Genomic DNA, 26755 nt, shown 5'->3' on the forward strand with positions numbered 1-26755 from the left:
TTTTTTTCCTCAGTGTTTTCCTCAACATGTAGGTAGTACCCAAATTTGTGCTGGAGACACTGACTGTACTTTCTGCCTTACATGGCTTGGTGCAGCAGTCGTTTTGAGTTGAGTTGGATCTGCTCACTACTCAGGCTCAAATCCCATCCTTCTATTAATATCTCTTGGCAGAGATAATTTTGGAGGAATGTAAGTTAAGATGTAGAGGCTCTTGACAGTTGTCTGCAGTATTTTTTTTTTCCTTTCTGCTTTCAAGAGGGAAGTAGAGTTGAAAAGTAATATTGCCTCCATTTTCTATCTGTCCTAAAATTAAAATGTGCACAAATCAAAGGGTAAAAGGGAAAGGATTTGGTTACACAGATGTGTTTTTGTTATTTGATAACCTGCTATAAAGCCATCAGGGTATACATTAATGTGTTCTTAAGATAATTAAAAGAACTTCATATATTAAAATATTTTGACCATGTTTTAAGTATTTGACTTTGGCTACCCTGTCATCTTATATAAAAGGGAAATTGGCATGTATTATGAGAAATTTCAAATACACAGATAGCTATCCTGAACCCCCACATGCCATATATATATATATCTAGATTTCACAGTTGTTAATATTTTGCCAATTTTGCTTCACTTAGGGTTTTTATGTTTTACAGTGTATTGTAAAGTAAATTGCATATTTCATCACATTTTATCCCTGAATACTTCAGGATACATCTCTAGAAATTAAGAACATTTTTGTTATCAAACTCATAATTCTTAGTATTATTTAATTCTCATTTTTTATATTAAAATTTTTCTGGTTGTCCCCAAAATACCTTTTACAGCTAGTTTGTTTAAAACAGGGTCCAATTAAGGTCCACATATTGCCCTTGTTCATTTTCCTCTCACCACTTTATTATTGACACAGCCTGTTAAAAGGATTAAGCTAGTTTTCCTGTGGATGTCCTACCTTATAGATTTGTCCATTGCTTTCTCAGTGTATCCTTTGATTTGTTTCCCTATTTCTGTGTATTTCTCAGAGACTGCAAGTTATTGGACTAAAGTTTTGGTTAATTTGTTTGAAAAATCTTTGGTCAGAATACTTTATAGGTGATGCTATGAGCTTCAAACTGCATCATTACAGAAGGCACAAAATATTTGGTGATCCCACTATTAGTGATGATAAGTGATAGGATCAATCACTGGGTTAAAGTGATGACAGCTTAATCCTTCCATTTTAAAGTTATGCCTTGCTCCCTGTGACCACAGAATATAATCTTTGATACTTTGATTCCATGTAAAGACTCAATTTCCTGTCGTCCTTTCATCCAGTGAATTTAACATCCCTTAATGATCCTTGTCTATTAAATTTCATCATGGGGATTGCAAAATGGTGATTTTTCTGAATCTATATATTTATTAACAGATAGGCTTCTCTCCAAAAGAGCTTTCTGAGAGGTATTGTTTTAATTAAAAATGTAACCGCCAAGTATGTTCCTTAGGTTTCAAATGATTGTCTTTCTTTGCTGAGGTCAGAACACCTGAACTCACTGTAGCAGCTACAGTAAAAACATGCACTACATCTTCTTTTTTCCAACTTGTGAAGTGTGTTGACATTATGCTACCTCTTTTTATATATATATATATATATATATATATATATATATATATATATATATGCCAAGAGAAAAAAGAAATCTTTTTTGGTGTAAGAATAAAAATTGAACTATGTGGGTATATTGAGATAATTGTGTAAAAGACTGAATGAGTTTCAAAATGGATTATTTCTTCATTACCTAGCACTTTATAATTAACTGTTCTTTTTTTTTTTTCCAGGAAGCTGCCACTTTTGCTAGAGAGCAAGGCTTTGAGGTGAGTTAACCCACAATTGCACACTAAACAGATCCTAAAGGTTTTTTCTAGCTGATAATGAAGTTCTTTTGGACAGTGATTGATGTGCTATTATACTCTCAGAGCCTCGCAGCAGTTGCCATGGAAACTTGGCAGTCGTCATGGTTTCTTTGTTCTGCCAGCACAGTGTTATGACGCACTCTGCTAGGTCTGCACCCAACATCGCCTACAGATGTTATTTATTGAATTTTGAAAAGCCTCTTGGGAAGCCAAGAGGTTGGGCACGGTTTCAAGCTGCCTCTGCAGATATGGGGCCTGTCAGTTTGTTCAGTTAAAAAGCTACCTCATTAGCTGCATTACATTTCATAAGGATTCACTACTAAAGCAGTGGTGGAACAAGACTAAATAGTGAAATATAATGTCGCTTAAATAATTTCAGCCCTATCACATGTAGATTATCATTATGCAAATTAATTTCCAAAAGGTTGTACTTAACAGTTGTTAGGAACTGATTAATTTAAATCCTGCTCATATGAACTTCCTGTTTGAATCTTTTCTCTCACTTTATCTTAGATAACATAAAATAGATGTAAATTTTCTGAGGCAAAATATTGATAATTGGCTTTAATTTCCTGGTCTTGATTCTGTTTTCCTGTTAGGAGCATTATACTGTCAAGATTTCAAAACTCCATGTGGTTGTTGTTGGCAAAATTAAGAAAACAGTCAAGACCATGTTTTTATCTGTGTAATATCCATCGTCCAATTAATTGTTGGAAAACACTGGCTTCACTATGAACCCAGGTTAATTGATAGATTTAACTGAGGTTATGAATCATTTATGATTATGATATTTATTGAACCAGAACTACCTAGAATGAGACGTTCTATATATAGCAAGTTGAAATATGATAATAATTTTTTTTAATTTAATAGGAACTCTGTTTGCATACTCAGTATTGTCTACTATCTAGGGAAGCTATGAACATTGACTGAATAACCCTAATAAGTTTACTCTGAGCTCTTTAAAGAGTAAACTTTAAAGAAAGGTGTATGAACTTGTGATGGAACTCTTACTTAAATATACTAATGGCATATTCATTATCAAGCAACAAAGTAATATATTTTACTCATGTCGGAACTTGATGAAACCAGAATAGAGCTTCTTATTTATTTTTATGTGGTGCTGAGGATTGAACCCAGGCCTCACACTTGTGAGACAAGCACTCTACCACTGAGCTACAGCCCCAACCCCAATGTAGTTCCTTGTTTTTACTATATTCTAGTGAATATAGAGTTGAGTCATGTAGAAAAGGATTTCCAAGTTTTTTGTTTGTCGTCTCAAGTTTCACTTTGTGATTTCCCAAATTGGCAATTGATATATAAGACAAAATGTAATCAGGGGAGTATTCAATTTGAAAAACAAATTGCTTAATGCTTTCAGTCATTGTTAAAATTTTACTGATGTTAAGGGTTTGGGGATTTTTTTTTCTTTTTTGTAGTAGTGGGGATTCACCCCAGAGCCTCATGCATGCTAGATAAGCACTGTACCACTGAGCTACATCTTCAGCCCTGATATTAAACTTTAATAGTAAAAATGTATATTCTCTTTTGATACATAAAAATTCTCCATAGATCAAAGCTTATAAAATATAAATTTACATAACATATAAAGTACATGTAGAACATAAATTCATGTAACACATAAATGACTGCTATCATAAAAAGTATATTTTGATTCTATAAAATGACCAATTTTGCAGACATTTAGAAATATAACATGTTGCATAACAAATTATCTTAGTCCAGTAGTATCTACATAATAATTTTTAAAAAACAGTTTAGTTAGCTGAGCACAGCAGTGCACACCTGTAATCCTAGTGACTTTGGACACTGAGGCAGGAAGATTTCAAGTTCACGGCCACCCTTGGCAAGTTAGTGAGACCCTGTCTAAAAAAATAAAAAGGGCCAGATTTGCAAGTAAATGGATGGAGTTAGAGAAGATAATGCTAAGTGAAATTAGCCATCCCCAAAATAACAAATGCCAAATGTTTTCTTTGATATAAGGAGGCTGATTCATAGTGGGATAGGGAGCAGGAGCATGGGAGGAATAGGGCAGAGGGGTTGGAGGGGAAAGGAGGGGGAATGGGGTTATTAATGATGGTGGAATGTGATGATCAAAGTATAGGTATAAAGACACAAATTGGTGTGATTATACTATGTATACAACCAGAGATATGAAAAATTTTGCTCTATATGTGTAATAAGAATTGTAATGCATTTTACTATCATATATAAATATATATATATATGAATGAATAAATAAAAAGGGCCAGGTATGTAATTCAGTGGTTGAGCACCCCTAGGTTCAATCCCCAGTACCACCAAAAAAAAAAAAAAAGAAAGAAACGTTTAGTAAGTCTGACTAATCATACTTAGATTTCCTGATGAACTTCTTGCTCTGAATGTGCTGGGTTTACATTCATTCTTAGCAACAAACTAGTTCTTCTGTATTTTATTAAGACAGGATCTCACCAAGTTACTCAGGGCCTCATTAAGTTGCTGAGAATGGGTTTGAACTCCCGATCCTCCTGCCTCAACCTCCCAAGTTGCTGGGATTACAGGCATGTACCACCACACCTGGCTTCCATTACCTTTTATTACTGATTTTAGAATTGTTTCTTTTTGCCGCTAATCTGCCATAATTAATTATAACATAAAAGCAAAGTGATGATGATTATAATCACATACCTTATTACTTCCTGACATAGCAAAACTGCTCTGTCAGTGATGTTGACAATGATATGTTAAATTGGATAAAGCACATAGTATCTTGATATGTCCTTTTATGGATTCCCAAAATCCTTACAAGCATGGCACAATATACATGAGCCCTAATTAGATCAGCCTCAAGTAATCGTTGTTAATAAAATAGATTATATCTAGAGAAATTCAGTGATTTTATAATGTCATTAAAGATTACTTACTTCATTAGACATATGACAGCATAAGCTTGGAACTTAGTATTCTTATGGAGTAAAAAAAGAATAAATCATTTTATCTTAACAATTTTCTGTCTATAGAATTGTGTTAAGACTCTCAAGTCTAGTGTGACAAACCAGCAAAAATCTGCATTTTATCTCTCCCAGCTTTAATATTGCTTCTAAATTTGGAGCAAGATTGAGAAAAGAGAAATGAAAAGATATAAGAGAAAGGAAAGGTGAGCATGTTTTTTTTCTTCCCACCAGCACTGCTGTCCTACCCTCATTTTCTATTATAAATCCCAATCAGTTCCCAAAGCCACTGAGTGTTGCCACTAGTGATCTGTCTGCTGACAGATCCAAATGCCTCTAAAAATAACCAGTGTTTATTCATCAGGAAATAGCCTCAGTGGCATTGTTTATGATATTCTGCTTAGCTTTTTTGCAAATTTTAGATCATCTTTATTTTTAAAAATCTTTAGTCTTTAAAATGAATTGGGCAATTTTCAGTGAGAAGCAGGAGCTTAGGAGGGCACTGGAGAATGAGATAAAAACTGGAACTGGGCAGAGCACAAAGCAGAAGAGAATATATATATATATATATATATATATATATATATGAGATGGAAAATTGCATAGTGCATGATTTAAATGACAGACCTGCTAAGAATTTAAAATGACAATTCTTGGAGTAAAAAGTTTCATAAGGCCTTTCATTATTCTGGAAAATAAGTTTAGACTGCAGTGTGTTTTTAAATCTACCTTGTCTTGAACTGAACAGATTAAAGTTTCATATTTTTAGAACCTAAATAAAAATAAGGTACTTTAAAAAAGCACATTTTATTATGAAGCCTCTAAAAACTATTGGAAATTGATTTAAATTAAATCAACTGAAGAAAATACCTCCAAAACCTAAATATAGATACACTCTGTATCTTCATTGTTTCTGCAACAGAGTACATGCCAAAAGATGAAGGGAATTTATGCCTTCACTATTGGATCATGTGTTCAGTTTACTTCAAGTAAGAAGTTTTGATTTTCTTATTTTAGATTTCTAAGATATAATACTCTGTCCACAGAGAAAACAAAACAATCTTTCCTTTATCCTAATTCCTCCATTGCTTCTGATTCTACTCAGAGGATCCCAGGCTTGTGGTCCTTCTCTGATTAACAATGACTCTATGATGCAATTCCATCAAAAAAGAAAAGTGTAGAACTATGCTATCCAATACAGCATCCACTAGCCACGTGTTGCTATTTAAATTAAGATTAATTAAAATTAAACAATTTAAAATCTAAAGCCATATATGGTGGTACCAGCATGTAGTCCCAGCTCCTTGGAAAGCTCAAGTAGGAGAATCAATTGATCTTAATAGCTTTGAGACTAGTCCGAGCAATATACCTCCAAAATTTTTTTAGTTTTTTGTTTGTTTGTTTGTTTGTTTAATTTGGTCCCTGGGTTGACCGAGGCAGATTTTAAGTGTTCTGTAACTTCTGTAGCTACATGTTGGCTTTATTGGACAGTGCAGGTATAGAATATATTAATCATCTCAGAAAATTCCATTCATTAGCACTGGATAGAAAATCTAGAGAATATTCAGAAGGTGTTGATTCTCAACAAATTCTGTAAGGTAATTCTAAAGTTCCTGTGTTCTTTAACAAAGATGGTTATGAACAATCACAGTTTTTGAAATTAAAGCCACTTAGTTGGCTATGAGAATGCACTACTACTTTCACAGGTACCTGGGTCCCAAAAGAGGATGATTTTAAAACAGTTTAAGGGAAAAGAGAAAAAATGGTCTTCTAATTTTCTTAATTTATTACAAATATTTACTGAGCTCTTGCTGTGTGCTTGACATTCTCCAATAAACCCTGAAGACAAGGTAGAAATGACCAGAGTGTATGTTGTGAAAGAGAATGTGGGAGGGGTTCCTGTTTTAAATATGACAGTCTTGGAATGACTGTCTGAGAAAGAAAAATCTGAAAAAAAAAATGAATATCTAGCAATGGCAGACCAAAAAGCCAAACGATTAAACAGGGAAACAAATTTCAAACAGAGAAAATAAGAACACAAAGGCCTCTAAACAAGAAAGAGTATAGTGCACTATGATCTACAGAAACTGATGGAAGGCCAGTGTGGCTGGATTGGTGTGACGGAGGAGGAAGGAAGAGCATTAGATCAGACTGGTGACTGACACATCATATAAATACCATAACTGTTACAGAAGTTTCTATTTGGAAAACAAATCAGAAAATTGAATGATTAACTGAGGGAATGAGTGAGAACACCACAACTAGTATTCTACAAAAGTAGGCAAATTATGACAAAGCTGTCTAAAATTTGTTATTACCAACTTGTTAAAAATGGAATAAGGAGGATATATTCTTTAATTTGGAAGATAGGGCTAAAGTTAAGGGGTGTGATTATATATTTTTATCCTAATTAGTTGTTCATGACAACAGAATGCGTTTTGACCCATCGTAAACAAATGGAGTATAACTTTCCATTTTTCTGGTTATACATGATGTAGAGTTACACAGGTCATGTAGTCATATATGCAAATAGGGTAATAATGTTCGATTCATCTACTATCATTCCTACACCCATGCCCCCTTCATTCCCCTCTGTCTACTCCAAATTACCTCTCTTCTCCCCTCTATCCCCATTGTGAATTAGCATCCACATACAAGAGAAAACATTCAGCCTTTGGTTCTTTGGGATTGGCTTATTTCACTTAGCATAATATTCTCCAGTTCCATCCATTTACTGGCAAATGCCATGATTTCATACTTTAAAGCTGAGTAATATTCAATTGTGTATATATGACACAGTTAAAAGCATAATTTTATATTTATAAAATATTTCAGTTTATAAAACCTTTTCCAATATATTATTAATACATTCAGTACTCATAGAATCCTTGAGATTTAGATAGAGCATATATTGTCGTATCAGTTCCACAGATAAAAAAACAGGCTATATGACTTGTTCACAGCCACATAATTAATACATATGAATAGCAGAACTAAAGCTCAGCACTGCTTTCTCTCTCATACTCTAACATATTGGGAAAGGAAACTAGGCTTCAAAATGACCTTGAAAAACGAGAAATGTCTTGAAACTCAAAAACTGAAATTCATTAGTGTAAAAATACAAGCGAGGATAATTAAGAAAAATAGAAAAATGCACAATCAGGAATGGCTTTTGTGAATTTAGCAGAAAAATGATTTAGGATTGACATTCTGTAGTTATAATAAAAACGAAAAACCACATTACCAGAATTCATTGAAGCAATATAAACTGGGGATTGCACAGAACACTGGTTAAGAGTTCTATGATCCCAGTTGGGTATGGTGGCACACATCTATAGCCCTGTCTCCTCAGGAAGCTGAGGCAGAAGGATCACAAATTCAAGGCCAGCCTGGGCAACTTACCAAGACCCTGTCACACACACACAAAAAAAAAAAAACCAAGGGGCTGGTAGTGTAGTTTGGTGACAGAGCACTCCTGGGTTCAAGCCCCAGTACTGCAATTAAAAAAAAAAAAAACTGAATAGTAGTACTGATTCCTGGTGTCAAGCTGTGGGATATAGTCCTGGCTTTACTACATATACTTATGGACTTAGGCAAATTATTAAACCACTGAGACTCAGTTTCCCCATCTGCAAAATGGGAAATAGTAATAATACCTGCTTCCAGAGTATTGAAGATTTAATAAATTCTTTAGAGCTGTATATGTGGCTCTTCATTTTTTCATTTATAGAATAGGGATAATTGCAGTAACTGCTGCCTGCAAAAGTTAAGATTTAATGATCACTCTATAGCTCTGTAATGGCTCATAACTCAATTGTGTGAACTTGGCCTTCTCCCTTTTCATCTTTCTACCCCCTCTATTGTATACTATAATTGAATTCTCAATATTTAAAACTCTTGAGGCTCTTTCTACAGATTTTGAAGCAACCTAAAGGATTGACAGTTTTAAGGAATAATAAAATGAGAAACTTTGAAAAGAGTGAAATTAGTATTTATTTAATTCACTAAATAAATATTTAATAAATTAATAATTATTTAATTTACTGAATATTAATTTAGCATGCACTAAATACTACATTAATTCTCTTTCAGCCTCACAGCAACTATTTTTAACCTTTTATTTTAGGTGTAGTTGGACACGATGCCTTTATTTTATTTATTTATATGTGGTGCTGAGGATCGAACCCAAGGTCTCGCACATTCTAGGCGAGCGCTCTACCACCCAGCCCCTTAACCTTTTATTTTAAAGTAACTTTAGTCTTAGAAAAATTGTAAAAATAATCAGAATTCCCATATATCTTTCACCTACCTTCCTCCAGTAATAACATCTTATATAACCAATGTACTATGACCAAAACCAGAAAATTAACATTGGTACATTGCCACAATCTAAACTATAGGCTTTATTCTGATTTCACCAGTTTTTCTTCGTACTTGCTTTTTCTGTTCTAGAATCTTATCCAGTATCCCACATATTTTCTTAGTCTCTTCTGGTCTGTGACAAATTCTCACTCTTGCCTTGTTCATGATCTTGATACTTTTGATGCGTCATTTTTTAAAATATTTATTCTTAAGTTTTAGGTGGACACAATATCTTTATTTTACATTTATGTGGTGCTGAGGATCAAACCCAATGCCTTGTGCATGCTAGGTGAGCGCTCTACCACTGAACTACAACCCCAGCCCCCTGGGCAATCATTTTGATGAGCCCTGAGCCCTTAATTTCAATTTGTCTGATGATTTCTCAAGATTAATCTGAAATTATGTATTGTTGGCAGGAAAACCACAGAATTGTTTGCCTTTTATCTTTGTTAAATGAGAACTATATTTAATCATAAGCAAAAATTCTATAGTAGTAAATTATATTTGTGCTAGGGTGGTGCCCTATCTATGTCTTATAGTTTGTATGAGCATCAAATGTATTAATGATAGGTTGAGAAAAGTTTTATAAACTGTGAGGCATTTTATAAATGTAAAGTTGTGCTTTTATTGTCACTGGTGATAACTTCTCAGTGTATCAAGTCAGAGAGGTAAACACTGTGGCATTATCTTACTGCTGGTGACATTAACCTTGATCTCTGGGCAAAGGTGGTATTTGCTGTTTTGTCCTGTAAAGTTACTACGTTCTCATTGCCATCAATAAGGTGAAGGTGATGTCTATCATTTTTCTCCACTGTAACATTACTAATTTTCCTTTTGTAATCATTAAGTATATTAAGGGGAGCTTTGGTGCTAAGGATTGAACCCAAGACCATGTGCATGCTGAGCCCATACTTTACCACTGTGCTAGACCACCAGCCCTAACATCTTATAACTGAATATTTTCTTAGTTTTGTTGACAACTAAATAGAATCTTAGAGACTTACTAACCTACTCAAAGTCATGTAAATAATGTCTAGTTCTGTCATAGTCTAAAATGTCTTGTAATTTCACTATTCTGTGAAGATGTGTGAACTTAAATATGAAGAAGAACCTAAAGAGGGTGGAGAAGGGGAAGATACTATAGAACCAGAAATATGTAGCTTTGGGAAAATAGAATAAGGGTTTGAGAAAAGTTTTTTTACTTGATGAGAATCAACTCTTGCGAGCAAGCAATGGCTCCTCAAGGCATAATGAGAATTTTAGATTAGATGCTTTCTGACAATGATCCCAGAGTACGTGACAAAGGGATTGTGCATAAACTGTAGATGTGAATACAAACAGAATGAAGTTTACATAAATCTGAAAAAATATATGTTTTGCATTTGGGAAGTTTATTTCACTCTTGAATTTACATTCTGGTAGATTGAATTCAAGACATAAGAAAAGTTTCTTTGATTAAATTACCAAAGACCCATAACAAACTCTGTCTTCCCACAGGGTTGGCAGAAAGCAACCATGGAATTACATTCTTAATTTATTCCTTATACCATCTGGAAGAAAGACTTCCATTTAAAAAAATATATATCTGGGTGCAGTGTTTCTTAATGGGTAGTCCTAGCTACTCAGGATGCTGAGGCAGGAAGATCACTTGAGCCCAGAGTTCAAGGCCAACCTAGGCAACATTAGCCAGTCCCTGTCTTAAAATCAAAAATATCTAGTACATGCATAAGACTCTGTTCCCAAGATGATAAAGTGAACCTGTCTCTTTATTAAATAAGAACTTTATTTAATAAGCAAAAATCTTATAGCAGTAAAATATATTTGTGCTCTCCTGATAGAATTTATGTGAGTCATATTAATGTGTACACTTATTTAATAGAGTGAAGACATTGTTAATATATGGCATTTTTGTTCCTTTCAACTGGAACAAAATTATTTCTAATAGTCTGTCACCGAAAACTCAGGGATTTTTTTTTTTTTCATCTTATCAGAGTTCAGGCTTAGTTCTATTCTAAAATAAGCAACTGAAAGCAAAATAGTCAGCATGTTTGAAAGGTCACCGGCACTGACCTACTATAAGTGACTTCTTTTCAGAAAACAGCCCTCTGGAGGTTATTCTGCTAGGTGTATTAGAAGTTCAGCTTCATATATTATCTGGACTGTTTTAAGTATTTAATGAGCAAACAAGAAATATTTTACTACAGATTATCACACCTTTAAAAATGTCGTACTTTCTGATGTTATTTGTAACCATTATGGCTTCTCTGGTTCCTACTTTTTCTCCCACCTATTTCTTGTTCTTTCTGTCCTATGTATACTTCATTTATGCCACTCTCATTTTCCCTCTGGTTGGTTTCTTTCTCTATAACTATTTGAAAGTTTGCACAGCATTAGAGGAAACTACTAACAACACAATCCATGAACAGTTTTGGAGGTCCACTAAAATCAGACATGGATTTTTAAAGTATCTAAAATGGTTGAAAACATGATTTTTAAGATTCTGCTTTTAATTCAAAAGTTAGATTTTAAGTCAGAATGTTTATGATATTGAGATTCATGGTCTATATGGTGTGAAAAATAGCATCAGGGTTTAAGAATTCATTTCTAGTATTTTTAAATTTCTGTCTCAGAAAAATCTTCATGGAAAAAGGTTAACATTTCTTTCTCTCATTCAATATTTTGAAAAATTTGGCATCATAACAATCGCATTATGTGCAAAGTCACCAAAATTGTGTTCCTTAAGCTTCTAAAATAATTATATATTCCTATACTTTTTTTAAAAAAAACTCCTCTTAATTGAAATTTGAAAACTGACTGGGCATTTGCCAATATTAAGGAATTATTGTTAATTTTTAAAGTATATTATAGTTTTGTGGTTATATTTAAGTCATTATTTTTAAGAGACAGATAAAATTATACAGTGCTTGTTAAGTTTGCTTCAGAATATGAAACGCAGGTAGCTAAAGATATACATGAAATAAGCTTTATTGCACGTTTAAAGTTTTGAAGATTGATGATGGATTCTTCAGAAGTTATTGTGCTCTTCTGTTTACTTTTGTATATGGTTAATTTTTCTAAAATGTCTCCTAATAGATACTCAGGTCCCATCAGAAAGAAAATTTTTCATCTACTAATAAAGTTTTTATTTCTTGATTACAAGAATTTTTTTTCTCCTTTCTATTAATAGACTAAAGACATTAAAGAAATAGCCAGAAAGACACAAGCTCTGCCAAAAGTGAACTCGAAGAGGCAGCGAATCGTGGTCTTCACTCAAGGGAAAGATGACACTATAATGGCTACAGGTACATGTTGAAACTGTGTGACAAATCAGTATTAAAGTAAAATTATTTATTCTTTTTATAATAATGTATTCACAACAATATATCTTTTAGAATTTTTCATTTTAATAAATATTTCTACTTCTATCTCAGTTAAAAAAATTTATTTTCAGGACAATAATTTACTAAAATTCAGTTCGATAAAACCACATTGACCTGGGTGTGGTTGCACATGCCTATAATCCCAGCAACTCAAGCTGAAGCAGGAGGATGGAAATTTCCAGCCTCAGCAATTTAGCGAGGCCCTAAGCAACTTAGCAAGACTCTGTCTCAAAATAAAAATTAAGAAAAATTGGGCTCTGTGGTTGTTAAGCACCTCTGGGTTCAATCCCTTGTACCAAAAAAATAAAATAAAATAAACCATATTAATATATTGTATTAACTTTGATTTGTTAGAGATTTCATTAGTCTAGAATTGTCTTTCCTTAAAAATGAATACATTTTACTTAAAAAATTTACACTAAAATAAATAAAATTCAAAAATGTTAGTTTCTCATATTTTCCTTCTAGAAGAAAATCTCATATTTGTTTTTATTTAGCCACATATTTCATAGCATTCATAGAAATAAACTAGGAATTTCATCTAGTGTACAAACATTTTATTGGGTAACATGATTAATAGTGTCAATATGATGCTACCTACTGTTAATGCCAAAATTAAAACCTTTTAATTCTGTCTGAACCATTCAGATTAAAACCAGTTAATTAATGATTATTATAAACAGTAATAATTATTACCTTTTTGTTTGTATAGTACACAGCTGAACATTGAAATATATGATTCTTAAAGATCTAACTCGGGGCTGGAGTTGGGGCTCAAGTGGTGGAGCGCTTGCCTAGCACACATAAGGCACTAGGTTCGATCCTCAGCACCACATAAAAATAAATAAATAAATAAAAGTATTGTGTCCATCTAATTTTATATAGATAGATAGATAGATAGATAGATAGATAGATAAAAATATCTAACTGGGAAATGAAGTTAATACACATAAAACATGAGTAAAAAGTATAATCATACTTTTTATTTATGGGGACAAACTATATGAATTGTATTGACTCAGAAAGGAAGGTCAGTAAAACTTGAAGAAAGATAGTATAGCACAAAGGAAGTGTATTTTTGATGAATCAAATTACAGAGCCTGAAGAGTCAAAGATGAATTTACTGTTCAGTCTTAAAGCAAAGATACCCTGGAAATAATTAATTCTTTCTTATTATAGAATTGTGAAAAGTAACATTCAGAGATTTGCTTCAAAATAATTCAGTGAGCAGTAGATGGTGAAGTAGAGATACTGATAAAAAGAGGTCATGTGTTCATTGTTGAAGCTGGACAGTGGACATAAAATCAGTCATTATGCTCTTATCTCTGTATATATGTTTGAAATTTTTCATTATTAAAATGTTTTTTAAAAAAGTAAAAAATAGAATTCAAGCAAGATTGAACAATGTTAAATGGTTTTCCGAAGATAAATTGATATCTTTACTAAACCTTTAATTGCAAGAGGGATTTAAAGAAAGGTGGGCAATAGCAAGACATGATGGTGGCATGCCTATAATCCCAGCTGCTCTGGAGGCTAAGGCAGGAGGAATACAAATTTGAGGATAGCCTGGGCAATTTAGCAAGATCCTATCTCAAAATAAAATAAAAAGGATTGAGAATATGACTCCTAGTAGAGTACTTGCTTAGCATTCATGAGGTCCTGGGTTTAATCCCCAGTACTGCAAAAAGAAAAAAAACAAAAGGCACATTCCAAAGAGGCTTATGTAAGCAAAGGCACCAGGTACTATGCAAACTTTTATTGTTTTGGCAGGAAAAGCCACAGTTGTTAATTTGTGTGAGAGAAAAGACATAAACCTTGATAGGATATCCCTGCCTTGATACAAACTATCTGAATTGCCATTTTCCTATATAGTATGGCCATTTCATGTCTTAGCAATGAACGGTTTAGAAAAGTGAAAAATATGCAGTCTTCTCATAGGAAATATAGTTCCACCTTCAGCTTCATAAAATGCTATTAGGTTGCTCTTTATGGAGACATTCATTTGAAAGCTTTCAGCATTCCAGATATACGTATCATACAAGTTTTTTTCTTCATTATGAATTTGCACCATTTTACCAGAATGGAAAATTATCCTTCCCATCTTGCGACTGAATTTCCTTCAGAACTTATTTTATTCTTTATTAAATCTATTAAACCATTCTTAAGAATGCTTACAATCAGAAATTTATTTGAGGCAAGACACTGGCTAATCTTTGCTCTTCCTACCATATGAAAATGAACTGAAATTAGAGGATGCACTATATCTGCAATGCATGATAAATACAAGATGGATAGAGAATCTGTTCAGTGGTGTCAGCTACAAAAGCAAACATGATAAATGTTAATGCAGTTTTGAGCCTTGGGATAAGCTATTCAGTGCACAAGCAGAGCTGAATCTCTTTGCTATGTTGTTATTCATGGCAGCCAAATAAATGTCAATAATAAAAGAGAATTAAAGATTTTCATTTCCCAGAGGCAGTCCTCTAATACGGCTTGATCTTTCATTTCTTTTGTAATTCGTTCTCATGTCAGGATGCAATCATTCGCCAGGCTCTGGGTGTCATGTTAAGTCATTTAATAATGATTAAGAACATAAAAATGCTTGGCCTGTAGGGCAATTCACAGAAGAGATGCCAATTTGTTATTGTTTTCCCTCCTTTCCTCTTGAATATGGATCAGCTTTTTCCCACCTCCTAGCATTAAAATACTAATGGAAGATAGGGAGGGAAAGTGTCCCTTAATTTTCCATAAGTGACATTCCAGAATGGCACAAGGCAGTGCTAAGACACTTATTAAAACACTAATTAGGAGTATTGTGCCTTGCCTCACACTGTAGAGTATTTTTAAACGATCACACTGTTAAGTTTGTGGCATTTAGCAATAATGTTAATGTTAACAAAATCAGTTTCCTTAGTATTTTATTCTAAAGACCTATCTCATATTGAGATATAGTTTTCTGTAAACCACTTTCTTTTATAAATTTAATTATTTAAATTCTTATTTAAATAGTCGGCAAATTTAGAAAGTTTTCCACTCACCCTGTTTTACTGCTCATCTCTCTTTCAGATTGGGTTTCCATCCAGCTCAAAGGTTCTGTTGTATATCAATCTTTGTTTCAGTGCTTACAGGCTAATTGAGTTCCCAAACAAATTTATTTGAGGGAAGGCTAGGCACTGGAGACTAGTGAGAGTAAAAAGGTAGGCAACTGCACTTTGGGTTATATGCCTAAAGAAATTGAAAGCAGGAATTTAAACAGGTATATATGTACCCATGTTTGTAGTGGTATTATTCACAGTAGCCAAAAAGTAGAAACAAACCCAAGTATCAATCTACAAATTAACGGATAAACCAAACATGATATGCATGTATACACTCATTGGCATGTGGACACACACATACACATTTATATTTACAGTGAAATATATTTAATCTTAAAAAGGAAATTCTGATACATGCCATAATGTTGATGAACCTTGAAGACACTATAGTAAGTAAAATAAGCCAGCTTCAAAGGAAAGTATTGTTTGATCCTACTTACATGAGATATTTAGAGTAGTCAAATTTTTAGGGGCAGTGGAACAGTGTTAGCCAAAGGCTGGGGTAGGGAAGAATGGAGATTTATCATTAAATGGATATAGTGTTTCAGTTTCTCAAGATGAAAAAAGTTGTAGAGATTAACGGTGATGATCTTTATATAGCAATATGAATATACTCAGTTGCTGTACACTCATGAATGATTAAAATGATAAATTTTATTAGGTATATTTTACCACAGTTCAAAAGACATTTAACATTTCAAACAGAGTAAGAGGTTGGGAATGAAGGCATAAAATAAAAGATGACTATTCATTTTGATCCTTTTAATAAATGTTAAATAAGCCTATTTATTAACATGGGAGCCAAGTCAAACAAATAATTTCTGTGTCTGTAAACTTTAGAAAAACTAAGACTAAGCTAATGGGCAGAAACCTAATAAGGTCTTCATACTTTAATGCCTTATTATATTGCAGACTGTTGTAAAAAAAACAAACATATGTACATATAGATATATATATATATGTGTGTGTGTGTGTGTGTGTGTGTGTATATATATATATATATATATATATATATATATATATAGTACTTTATAGAAAGTTTAAATTTCTCCAAGTTTTTGTAATAAATATATCACTAATAATTGGAAAAAGCAATAGGACTTTTGTTCTAAATAGAAAATAATGCATTTCACACCATGGCAGTTATGAAACAGTAATAGGTCCTCTGAAGAATAAATTATAGTCTCTTCTCCTTTGAGTACTTTCATAATTCTTTCTGGGCAATCTGAATTGTAATTTTGCACAAAGGAAGAAAATATGTTAGGTGAGAGTTTTTAAGTGGAAGTAAGTCTATTGCTATCTTATCAAAATTACCTGTGAGTTTTTCATAAATACAGTCCTGCCTTGTTAAATCACTTCTCCTCAATCTGCACAGCATTAAAATAGACATTCTCAAGGAGATGTATGGAAATGTTGATGGGGAAGAGAAGTATAGTGTTGTGTATTTGTTGAAAAGTTCCCTTATATGATATAGCAATGTTGTCTATTTGCACCTCTCACTTTGAGAATCATTCAGTTAGGTGATTTGATAATGTTGCCAATCTTTATCGTACTATGGATGATGAAAACTAAATAACTAAATATCTAGTTCTTCAGTAAGTGAGGCCTTGGTACATGTTTCTCTTTCTTATCCTGTCAAAAAGTATCAAGGGCTCATTGACTCTTACAGGTGATCTACAGATTAAATAGCCCCCAACTTCAAGATAGTTCTAATTTAACATAGTCTTATCACAGTGTACTGTGTCATTATAAGTAAATGATGGTATCAAAGTTACTTGTGTTCATGTTCCTGGTACTTTAAAAACTTGTTATCTCCTCTGCTAGTTAAGTTTTCATGTTCTACAAAAACATTCAATGTTCTCCATTATTCTATAAGAAAAGATCAGTATGATTTGCAATTCTAGTAAGCAGAGAGTATGCAATAGAAAATGCAAACTTTAAAGGAAAACAATCTCAGCAATTGGAAGAATAATGTCAACACACCATCCCTCCCTACTCCTACAAATATTAATGCAAATCATTTTGAAAATGCTATCTCTACTGCAGCCAAAGCAATTTTAAATGATGATCTTATTGGCATAGGTTGGTGGTAGTAAGAATAAAATAAATTAAGTAGCATTCTTTTAGAATGTTTGTGTATGGCATTCACACACAAAAAAATATTCTTACTAGGTAAGATTTTAAAGAAAAATGTGTTTGTTACCTATGAATATAAACAACAAAGTTGTTCCATTTTTGTATTATTATAGCTATAAAAGATAAGAGATCAAAATAATTTAGAACCAAGAGATCAAATGATTTAGAATAACTTGTAGAACTATCATCAGTCCTCACAAAATAATACCTTTGAGGCATCATTTGTACAATTAGTGATCTCAGTCCTGAAGAAATAAGACTTCTTTTAACTGCCAGCTTTCTATCACATAGGATCCTACTGCAAGGCAGAATGGGAGATAGCCTACACTAGGCAGATAGCATTGATTTCTGGAAAGACCGCTAAGTCTGATTTATTGGGATGTAGATTACATATATTAAAATTCACATGTTTTCCTAAATAACATGTAACAAACTACCACACTCAAAATGCAGAATACCACATATAGTTTGTATTGAAGTATAACATGCATACAAAATTGATACAACTTTTCATTAAATGGGCACACCTGTTTAACTACAACCAGATCAATAAATAGTACATGTACAGCACTGTAGAAGCCCCCTCCTAATCATTAACCCCATCAAAAGCAACCATTATCTTAGTGTCTACTCTTACCACTACTGCCTATTTTTAAAATGGAATCCCAGTATGTAGAATTTTGTCTGGCTCTGTTCCCATCCTTTTTTGTGAACTTTTTTACTGTTTTTGGACCAGGGGTTGAACCCGGGGGCATTCAACCCCTGAGCCATATCCCCAGGCCTATTTAAGAGACAGGGTCTCACTGAGTTGTTTAGTGGCTCACTTTTGCTGAGGCTGGCTTTGAATTCACAATCCTGCCTCAGCCTCCCAAACCACTGGGATTAGAGGTGTGTACTACTGCACCCAGGTATACTTTTTTACTTTTTGACAACAAGAATGTGCCAGACTCATGTTGAATTTTCCCTGCCTCAGTTCTTGAATCAACACTTCTCCAAGGAACCTTGATTCCTTTTATTGAAGAATGGTATTTAGAATTGGTACATGTTTCTCTGGGGTTGTGGCTCAGCGGTAGAGTGCTCGCCTAGAACGTGCAAAGCCCTGGGTTCAATCCTCAGCACCACATAAAAATAAATAAAATAAAGGTATTGTATTCAACTACAACTAAAAAATAAATATTAAAAAAAAAAAGAATCTCAAATCTGAGTAGTATATATGCTTTTTACTCCTTGAATGTCATCCTTCCTAGGCCCTCTTGGTAAACAGAGCTCAGCAATATATGTATTATACTAAGCTATATTTATTTCTGTATCTTTTTATATGCTTTTTTTAAGCCATTGTACATCTTATTCCAGTCATACAATACAAGATTCATTCTAGACTTTGCCCTTCCTTATTTACAACTTTCTGACATAGGAAATTCTGACTCTATTCTCTAAAATGTATTTACTTATTTGTTGTGTTCTAAGGTAGTTTTGAAATGCCTATCTATATCCTTGTGAGAAACAGATGTACTTACTGTAGTATTCATTTACAGTTCTTGTTGTCTTTTTTTCCAGTGTCCAGTCAGAGTACTGTCATCTAAAGTAACTTTTCGTTCTTTTATTCCATCCACTTTAGTGTGATTACATTATTCATTTGTAATACCTGTAGTATTCCATCTTGGTTTCCTTTCATGTCTTTATCAGATTTCAATAAATAAAAATTTCCTCTGTGAAGTATCAGATTCTGTGGATTTTGGTAATTATATAGATCTTGTAACCATGACCATAGTTAGGATACAGAAGAGTTTTGTTCTTTGGCCCACGATTTCCTAACAGCCATAGCAGTGTGAGCTCCCATCAGCAAGGTGCTCTGATTGTTCCACATCTTTACCAGAATTTGTAACTACCCATCTTTTTTAAATTTTAGCCATTCTCATGAATGTGTAATAGTATAGTATCCTGTTATGATTTTTAATTGGAATTTTCCTGGTGTGTAATGCAATAAGGCATATTTTCATCCACCTATTTTTTGGATATCTTCTGTTGTGACATTCCTGTTGAAATCCTATTCCCTTGTTGGGTTGTCCTACTGACTTATGATTCTTTTATAATCTGCATGTAAATCTTTTTGTTTTATTGCACATGTCTTATCCCATTCTTTGGCTTGCGTCTTCATTCTCTTCATGGTGTCTTTTGCTCTTAATTTTAGTACAGTTCAATTCATGTTTTCCCCTTACGATTAGTGCTTCTCATATTCCTTTAAAGAAAGTCTTAGCATATCCCCAACCCATGAAGATTTTCTTTTATTGTTCACACTTTAGTCCATCTAGAATTAATTTTTACATATAATGTAGAGTAGGGGTATGGTTCATTTCTTATGTCCATATCACTAGCCAGTGGACCCAACATCATTCATTGAGAGGAAAACCCTTTACCTGACTGTACTATATTGACATCTTTCACATTTCAGAGAACCTTGCATATATTAATCTTTTTCTAGATTCTCTGTTATATTCTATTATTCTCATTTTCTGTTCTTTACCAGTTGCATACTCTCCTAATTAATTAGTTTATAATCAGTCCTTTTATCTGGTAGTATCAGTCTTCCAACTTTATTCTTCTAGATTGTCCTAGCTTTTCTTTCCTTTTGCATTTTTACATAAATTCTAGAATGAGTTTGTTAATTTCTACCACCCCCAAAATTCTTAATTCCTTACTAGAATGTTTTTCAGATTGTATTGACTCAGCAATTCAACTTAGTGATAACTGACATCCTTACATTATTTTGTCTCCCAATCTATAGAGTAATTCCCTCTATTAATTTAGGTGGTCTGTGCTGGTGCAGTGGCACACGCCTGTATCAGTTCACAAGTTTGAGGCCATCCTAGGCAATTTAGTGAGACCTTGTCTCAAAATAAAAAAGGCTGAGCATTTAGCTTAGTGGTAGGGAGCTTGCCTAGCATGAATTTAATGGGTTTAATCCCCAATACCACATTTAAAAAAATTTAGATGATGTATAATATTTATTAAAATGTTTTGTTATTTTCAGTATAGAGATATTGTGTATGTGTTTTTGAATGTGTGTATCTTTTGTAAGATTTTCAGTTACTTTATGCATTCTTTTTCAGCAGGAGGGGGGCATTGTACTGGGGGTTGAACCACCCATGCGTGCTCTACCACTGAGCTACATCATCCCAAAGGTCATCCTTTTAGATTTTTGTTTCTATTTGTTTTAATTTTAAATGTATTTTAAAACCTCGAGGAGAAAAGATACTATTTTTTGTGCAAATTCACTCCTTCCATTGCTTTTCTTCCTGCATTTCTGTGTTTTAATCTGCCTAAACAGCTTCATTTAGTATTTCACTCAGTGCATAAATTATCTCAGTTTTTCAGTTTGTTTGGTCTTTCGCCCTTTCAATGAGTACCATTCTCTAGGTTGGGAGTTATGTTTTTTTGAGCTCTTTATAAATGGTCTTCCATTATTTTTCAGAGCCTCTTGTTTTTGTTGAGAAGTCAGCTGTTAGTCTTACTCTAGATCCTTTGATTTGTAATATTTCTATTTTCTCTGGCTGTGTTTAAGAATTTTTCTTCAAATTTAACTTTTGTGCTTGGTTCCTTATATTTATCCTGCTGGAGTTTTGGTGCTTCTTAAATCTGTGATAAGTAACTCATCAGTTTGGGGAAATTGTTAGCCATTATCTCTTTAAATACAGGATCCATCTCTTCCTATCAGGATTCCATTTATTCATATATTCGAAGTTTTTCATTGTACCCCATATGTCTTTTTTACTCTTTTCTAAATTTTCTTTCTTTTCAATCTCAAGCTTTAGCCTATATATTTTGCACTGACCTATATACTTATAATTTTCTTTTCTGCTTTGTCCATTCTACATTTCACGGCATCTATTTAGTTCTTTATTTCACTAGTCATATTTTTCATTTTCTAAATTATTTCATTGTTTTTATTGATCCCAGTTCTATACTGTAATCCTTTCCCTTTTCGTCTTTTTTTTTTAATATATTAATCACAACAGTAGTAATTCCTTATCTAAAACTGCAGTATTTTAGTTATCTGAACATCTGTTTCTTTTGACTTCTTTTCCTTGAGATAATATTTTTTGAATTGCCCAATAATTTTTTGTCAAATGTTAAACATTGTTCTTAATAAATTATAGGGTTTTCTGGGACTGGGGTTGTGGCTCAATAGTAGAGTGCTGGCCTAGCACACGTGAGGCACTGGGGTCAATCCTCAGCACCACATAAAAATAAAATAAACATATTATTCATCTACAACTTAAAATAAATTTTTTTTAATTTCTAAAAATTATAGGGTTTTCTGTTATTGATATCATCTTGCTGTAGAAGGCACATAGAGTAAAGATAGATTCGGGACAAAACAATCTCAAGGGTTGTGTAAGGTTGAGTCTACCTCTGATTTGTTCCCTACTTCTATGCCATAGGCTTTTTTTTTTTCCTCCTCCTTCTTACAACTATCAGAAACATCACTCTTTCTTCTAGAAATCTTCTGCTTGATGTCTGGACCTCCTGTTCTGCTCCCTGATAGATTTGGCAAATACCTGAGGAAGAAAACCCCAGATTTTCAGATGTGCTTTATTGTTTTTCAGTGCTTCTCAGGATCAGAACCCCTCAATTCTGACTGCCTTGGCACTTGAATGCTCCGATTTTTGTCTCACTACTCCCATGAGATTGCCAAAAGCTCTATTGGCTTCTCTGCCTCCTAGTAATAGCATGGTGCCCAGATTCTCATCCTCTCACCCAACATGAGAATTTGAAAATGCCCTGAAGGGGAAAACAACTTTTAAAATGCTAGTTTTTGAAGATTTTCTTTTCTCTGGGATCTTATACTGTTAAGTTTGGAAACTTTGGTGGCTTTCTTATACCTTCATTTATTTATTTAAATTTATTAAATTTATTTATTAAATTTACTAAATTTATTTAAATTTCTGAAGTTTTTCTGCTTGTTTATGGTGTGAGAGTTGATTTACTACATGATATATTTTTACATACTAAACTCAAAGTCGCTGTTCAGTATAAAATTAAAAAATATGGGCTGGGGCTATAGCTCAGTGGCAGAGTGCTTGCCTAGCATGTGTTGAAGCACCAGGTTCATCCTTAGCACCACATTTAAAAATGTTGTTCATCTACAACTACAAAAAAAAATTAACAAAATCATAGGCCAAGAAAATTAAGTATTAATTTGTTAATTTGTTATATAAGGTCCTTAGGTGGATTAGGTCATTTCCTCAAGATCTCAAATTAGAGACAATAGCATCTAGATGAGAACTCACCTATTGAATCCCATTCTAGTCTAACATGTTCTACACCATGTTGCCTCATTTGCTTGCAGCCATGTTTTTCAACCAGGAACAATTTTTTCTCTCACTTTTGTTTGTGACAACTGACTAGGGCACAGGAGTCAGGGCTCCGCTGGCATCTAGTGTATAGAGGGCAGGATGTCATTGTACATCCTTAATGCACAGGATAGCCACCCACAACAAGAATCATCTGACCCCAAGTATTAATAATATCAAGGTTAGAAAAGCCCTAGTTCATCTTATGTCTCAGAATGCATACTGTATTTAAAGGATGACTATCTGCTTCCACTTTATAGTTAATCATAAGATCAGTGCCAGGAGACTTTAGAATGACAAAGTTTCTTGTAGAAACATGCCCACATACTCCTTGACCCAAGAAAATGTCCATATATGATCCAGTTCATAATTGATCAATGATGGTTCTCAGAGCTTATGCCAAATAAGCTCTAAGATGTCTCTTTAGATAGAAATTGTTAGAGCTGGAAAACTTTGTGATATGGAGTTGTTGTACATACATGCATTTTGTATGTGTGAGTAGACATCTGATGATAACAACATTTAGCTGCATGTTCATAGATATATATGTACATACACATTAACTTGAGTAATTTTTAGGAAATATGTACATTTTCCTTTAAACTCTGCATATCAATTTCTGTAATTGAAAGCTCAAAAAAATATATACAAATGAATATTTAAGAGCCATATTACCAAATGTTTTTCAGAATAATCATTGTTTGTCCTCAGTAAAGCACAAATTCAATTAGACTCTGAAATTCATTTTTCAGAGCCTTACAACTTGGCAAAATTTTCTTTTGGCGGAAACACTGCATGCAAGTTTCTGGCCCAGATAGAAATCTTTGGAGGTGTAGCAGAAAAGTCTTCAGATAATTGAACAGCTAAAAATTTTCCTCAGTTGAAAAGAATAAATTGTTTGCACATGGAATGTTAAAAACTGTACTTAAAGGAAGTTTTAGGAGCTGAGGTTGTGGCTCTCGCCTAGCACATGTAAGGCACTGGGTTCAATCCTCAGCACCACATAAAAATAAATAAATAAAATAAAGGTATTGTCCAACTACAACTAATGTGTGTGTGTGTGTGTGTGTGTGTGTGTGTGTGTGTGTGTGTATGTGTATATATATATATATACACATATATGTGTGTGTGTAAATATATATATTTTTTAAGGAAGTTTTTAAACTCTTGCCTCATTTCTTATAAACCTTAGACAGTCTTGAGCAAACCAGTCCATAATGTCACACTAATCATTACAAATATTTCTCTTTTTTTTTTAGTTGTAGTTGGACACAATACGTTTATTTTATTTATTTATATGTGGTGATGAGGATCAAACCCAGGGCCTCACATGTGCTAGGCGACTGCTCTAGCACTGAGCCACAACCCCAGCCCGATTACAAATATTTTAACAAAGGTATTTGTTTAAATGAATGCTTCCACTGGTCAAGGTTTTCCAGTGTGTGATTTCTAACATTTTTTTACTGATTCAAAGATTCTTGATAAAGTGCTAAGAATATGACAGTTAATATAGAACTTAAAGAGGTCTGAGAACCAGGCATGGTCACCTATAATTCCAGCAACTCAGGAGGCTGCAGAAGGATTGCAAGTTCAAGGCCAGACTTGGCAATTTAGTAAAATTTTGTCTCAAAATAAAAAAATAAATAGGGCTGGGGGTATACCTCTGTGGTAGAGTGCCCCCAGTTCAATCCCCAGTACTGCCCCCCAGAAAAGTCTGAGGCTCTTTAATCTCAATCAGGACAAGTTGGAGAGGCAAGGTATAAAGAAACAATACAAATTATTTAATTCAGTATGGTTTTGAGTATCTACTCTGTCAGGAATTGTGATTATAAAGGTAATTGGCAAAAATCCCTGTTCTTAAAATGTATAAGAGACATATTCCACTCATACAATATGAAGATTAGTATATTCTTTTTTTGAGAATTAATATATTCTTATGAGCTAATTTTTATAGAACAAATGGGACAGAAATTTGGGGAAAGCTTCACAAAGAAAGTCAGGTTTGAACCAGACTGTGAAAATTTCTTTAAATTTTATTGAGATTACAAAGGTATTCCAAATTAATAAAATAATAAGAGCATAAGGCAAAGACTCCTTAACGCGTATAATGTGTTACAAAAAACGACAAATATCAGGGAAGGAGTTGTGAGTTGGATAAACATGAAATGGTAAAATGTGATGGAACTTGAATGCTATGCTGCACAATACATGATTAAGTTCTTAAAGAATATACAGAGAAGGAAGAGATCTTTTGGACTCAAAAGCATTTTGTAATCAGTTTACCATAATTCCATAAAGAAAGAAACCATACTCCATACTTATATTTGCTTTACAAAGCCCTATTTCAGAAGGTTGAACAAATACTAAAGATGAATTTTTTATAATTAAATGCTAAAGAATAAAAGATGGAATAATCCCTTTAAAAAGTATTAGTGATGAACAATTCTGTGAAGCTACAGTGAAGCAAATGTGATAGGAATAGAAAAACTGTAGAGAAAAATTGTGGTAAAAGCACTTGGGAAAATGCCCTAGAAAATTAATAAAGATTGGCTTGGTTTAAAGATGATAAACAAAGACTAATGCAAAAGGCTAATGAATTCAGTCATGCAGAAAGTTTATACCAAAGTGTTTGCTAAAGGAAATGCTACTAGATGAGAGTTTATTAAACATTTTTTCCTTTAAGGAAAAATGTTAAATAACCCATCCATAAAATTTGCATTTAATACTAAATTAGGAGATACAGTAGCTGATAATAAAATTATAAAAATTCTGATAATGCATTCTGGAAGCCAGAAATATAAGGGTTTTTTGTTTTGTTTTTTGTAGTAATGAGGATTGAACCCAGGGCCTTGAGCATACAAGGCAAGCACTCTACCAACTGAGTTATATCCCCAGCCTCAGAAATAAAAAGTTTAAGGTAGTATTTAAAAGGAAAAAAAAATAGCCAGGGATGATGCATACCTGTAATCCTGTTATTTGAGAGACTGAACCAGGAGGATCACAAGTTCAAGGCTAGCCTAGATGGTTTAGCAAGACCCTATCTCAAAATAAAAATAAAGGGGGCTAGGGATGTAGCTCTCAGCAGTAGAGTGCCCCTGGTTTCAGTCCTTAGTACCTAAAAGTAAATAAATATATGTATAAACATATATTATATTAACATACAATATAAATGTGTATACATTATATATATGAGATATATATATATATATATATATATATATATATATATATATATATATATATATATATATATATCCCATTTTAAAATCCACCTACAGGGCTGGGGTTGTAGCCCAGTGGTAAAGTGCTCCTAGTATAAGGCACTAGGTTTGATCCTCAGCACCACATAAAAATAAATAAGTAAAATAAAGGTATTGTATCCCTCTACAACTTAAATTTTTTTTTCCATTACAAGCTGCACTTAACATTAGAAAAATTATTTTCACTTCAAGAAGATATTTCTGATTTAGGATCAGGAAGGAAGGGAAGAATCACCTTTAATTTAGTGCAGTAGAACTATCTCCCCAAAGAGTCCACACCTGGGGCTGGGGTTGTGGCTCAGCGGTAGGGCGCTCACCTGGCAC

The 26755-nt window shown here is 33.3% G+C and overlaps 1 protein-coding gene across 2 annotated transcripts in view; it reads left to right on the forward strand.

The window, feature by feature from the left end:
- The window catches only part of ADK (adenosine kinase), a 459464-nt gene that overhangs the window by 359130 nt on the left and 73579 nt on the right, over window positions 1-26755 (forward strand). For both annotated transcript variants that reach the window (XM_081268679.1, XM_081268680.1), the window contains 2 exons: window positions 1816-1851; window positions 12391-12505. In XM_081268679.1, coding sequence (XP_081124805.1) covers window positions 1816-1851; window positions 12391-12505 — 151 coding nt within the window. The remainder of the gene's footprint in view (window positions 1-1815; window positions 1852-12390; window positions 12506-26755) is intronic.

Source organism: Spermophilus citellus (genome assembly GCF_964194105.1).
Source record: "Spermophilus citellus genome assembly, chromosome: 15".
Classification (NCBI taxonomy): Eukaryota; Metazoa; Chordata; class Mammalia; order Rodentia; family Sciuridae; genus Spermophilus; species Spermophilus citellus.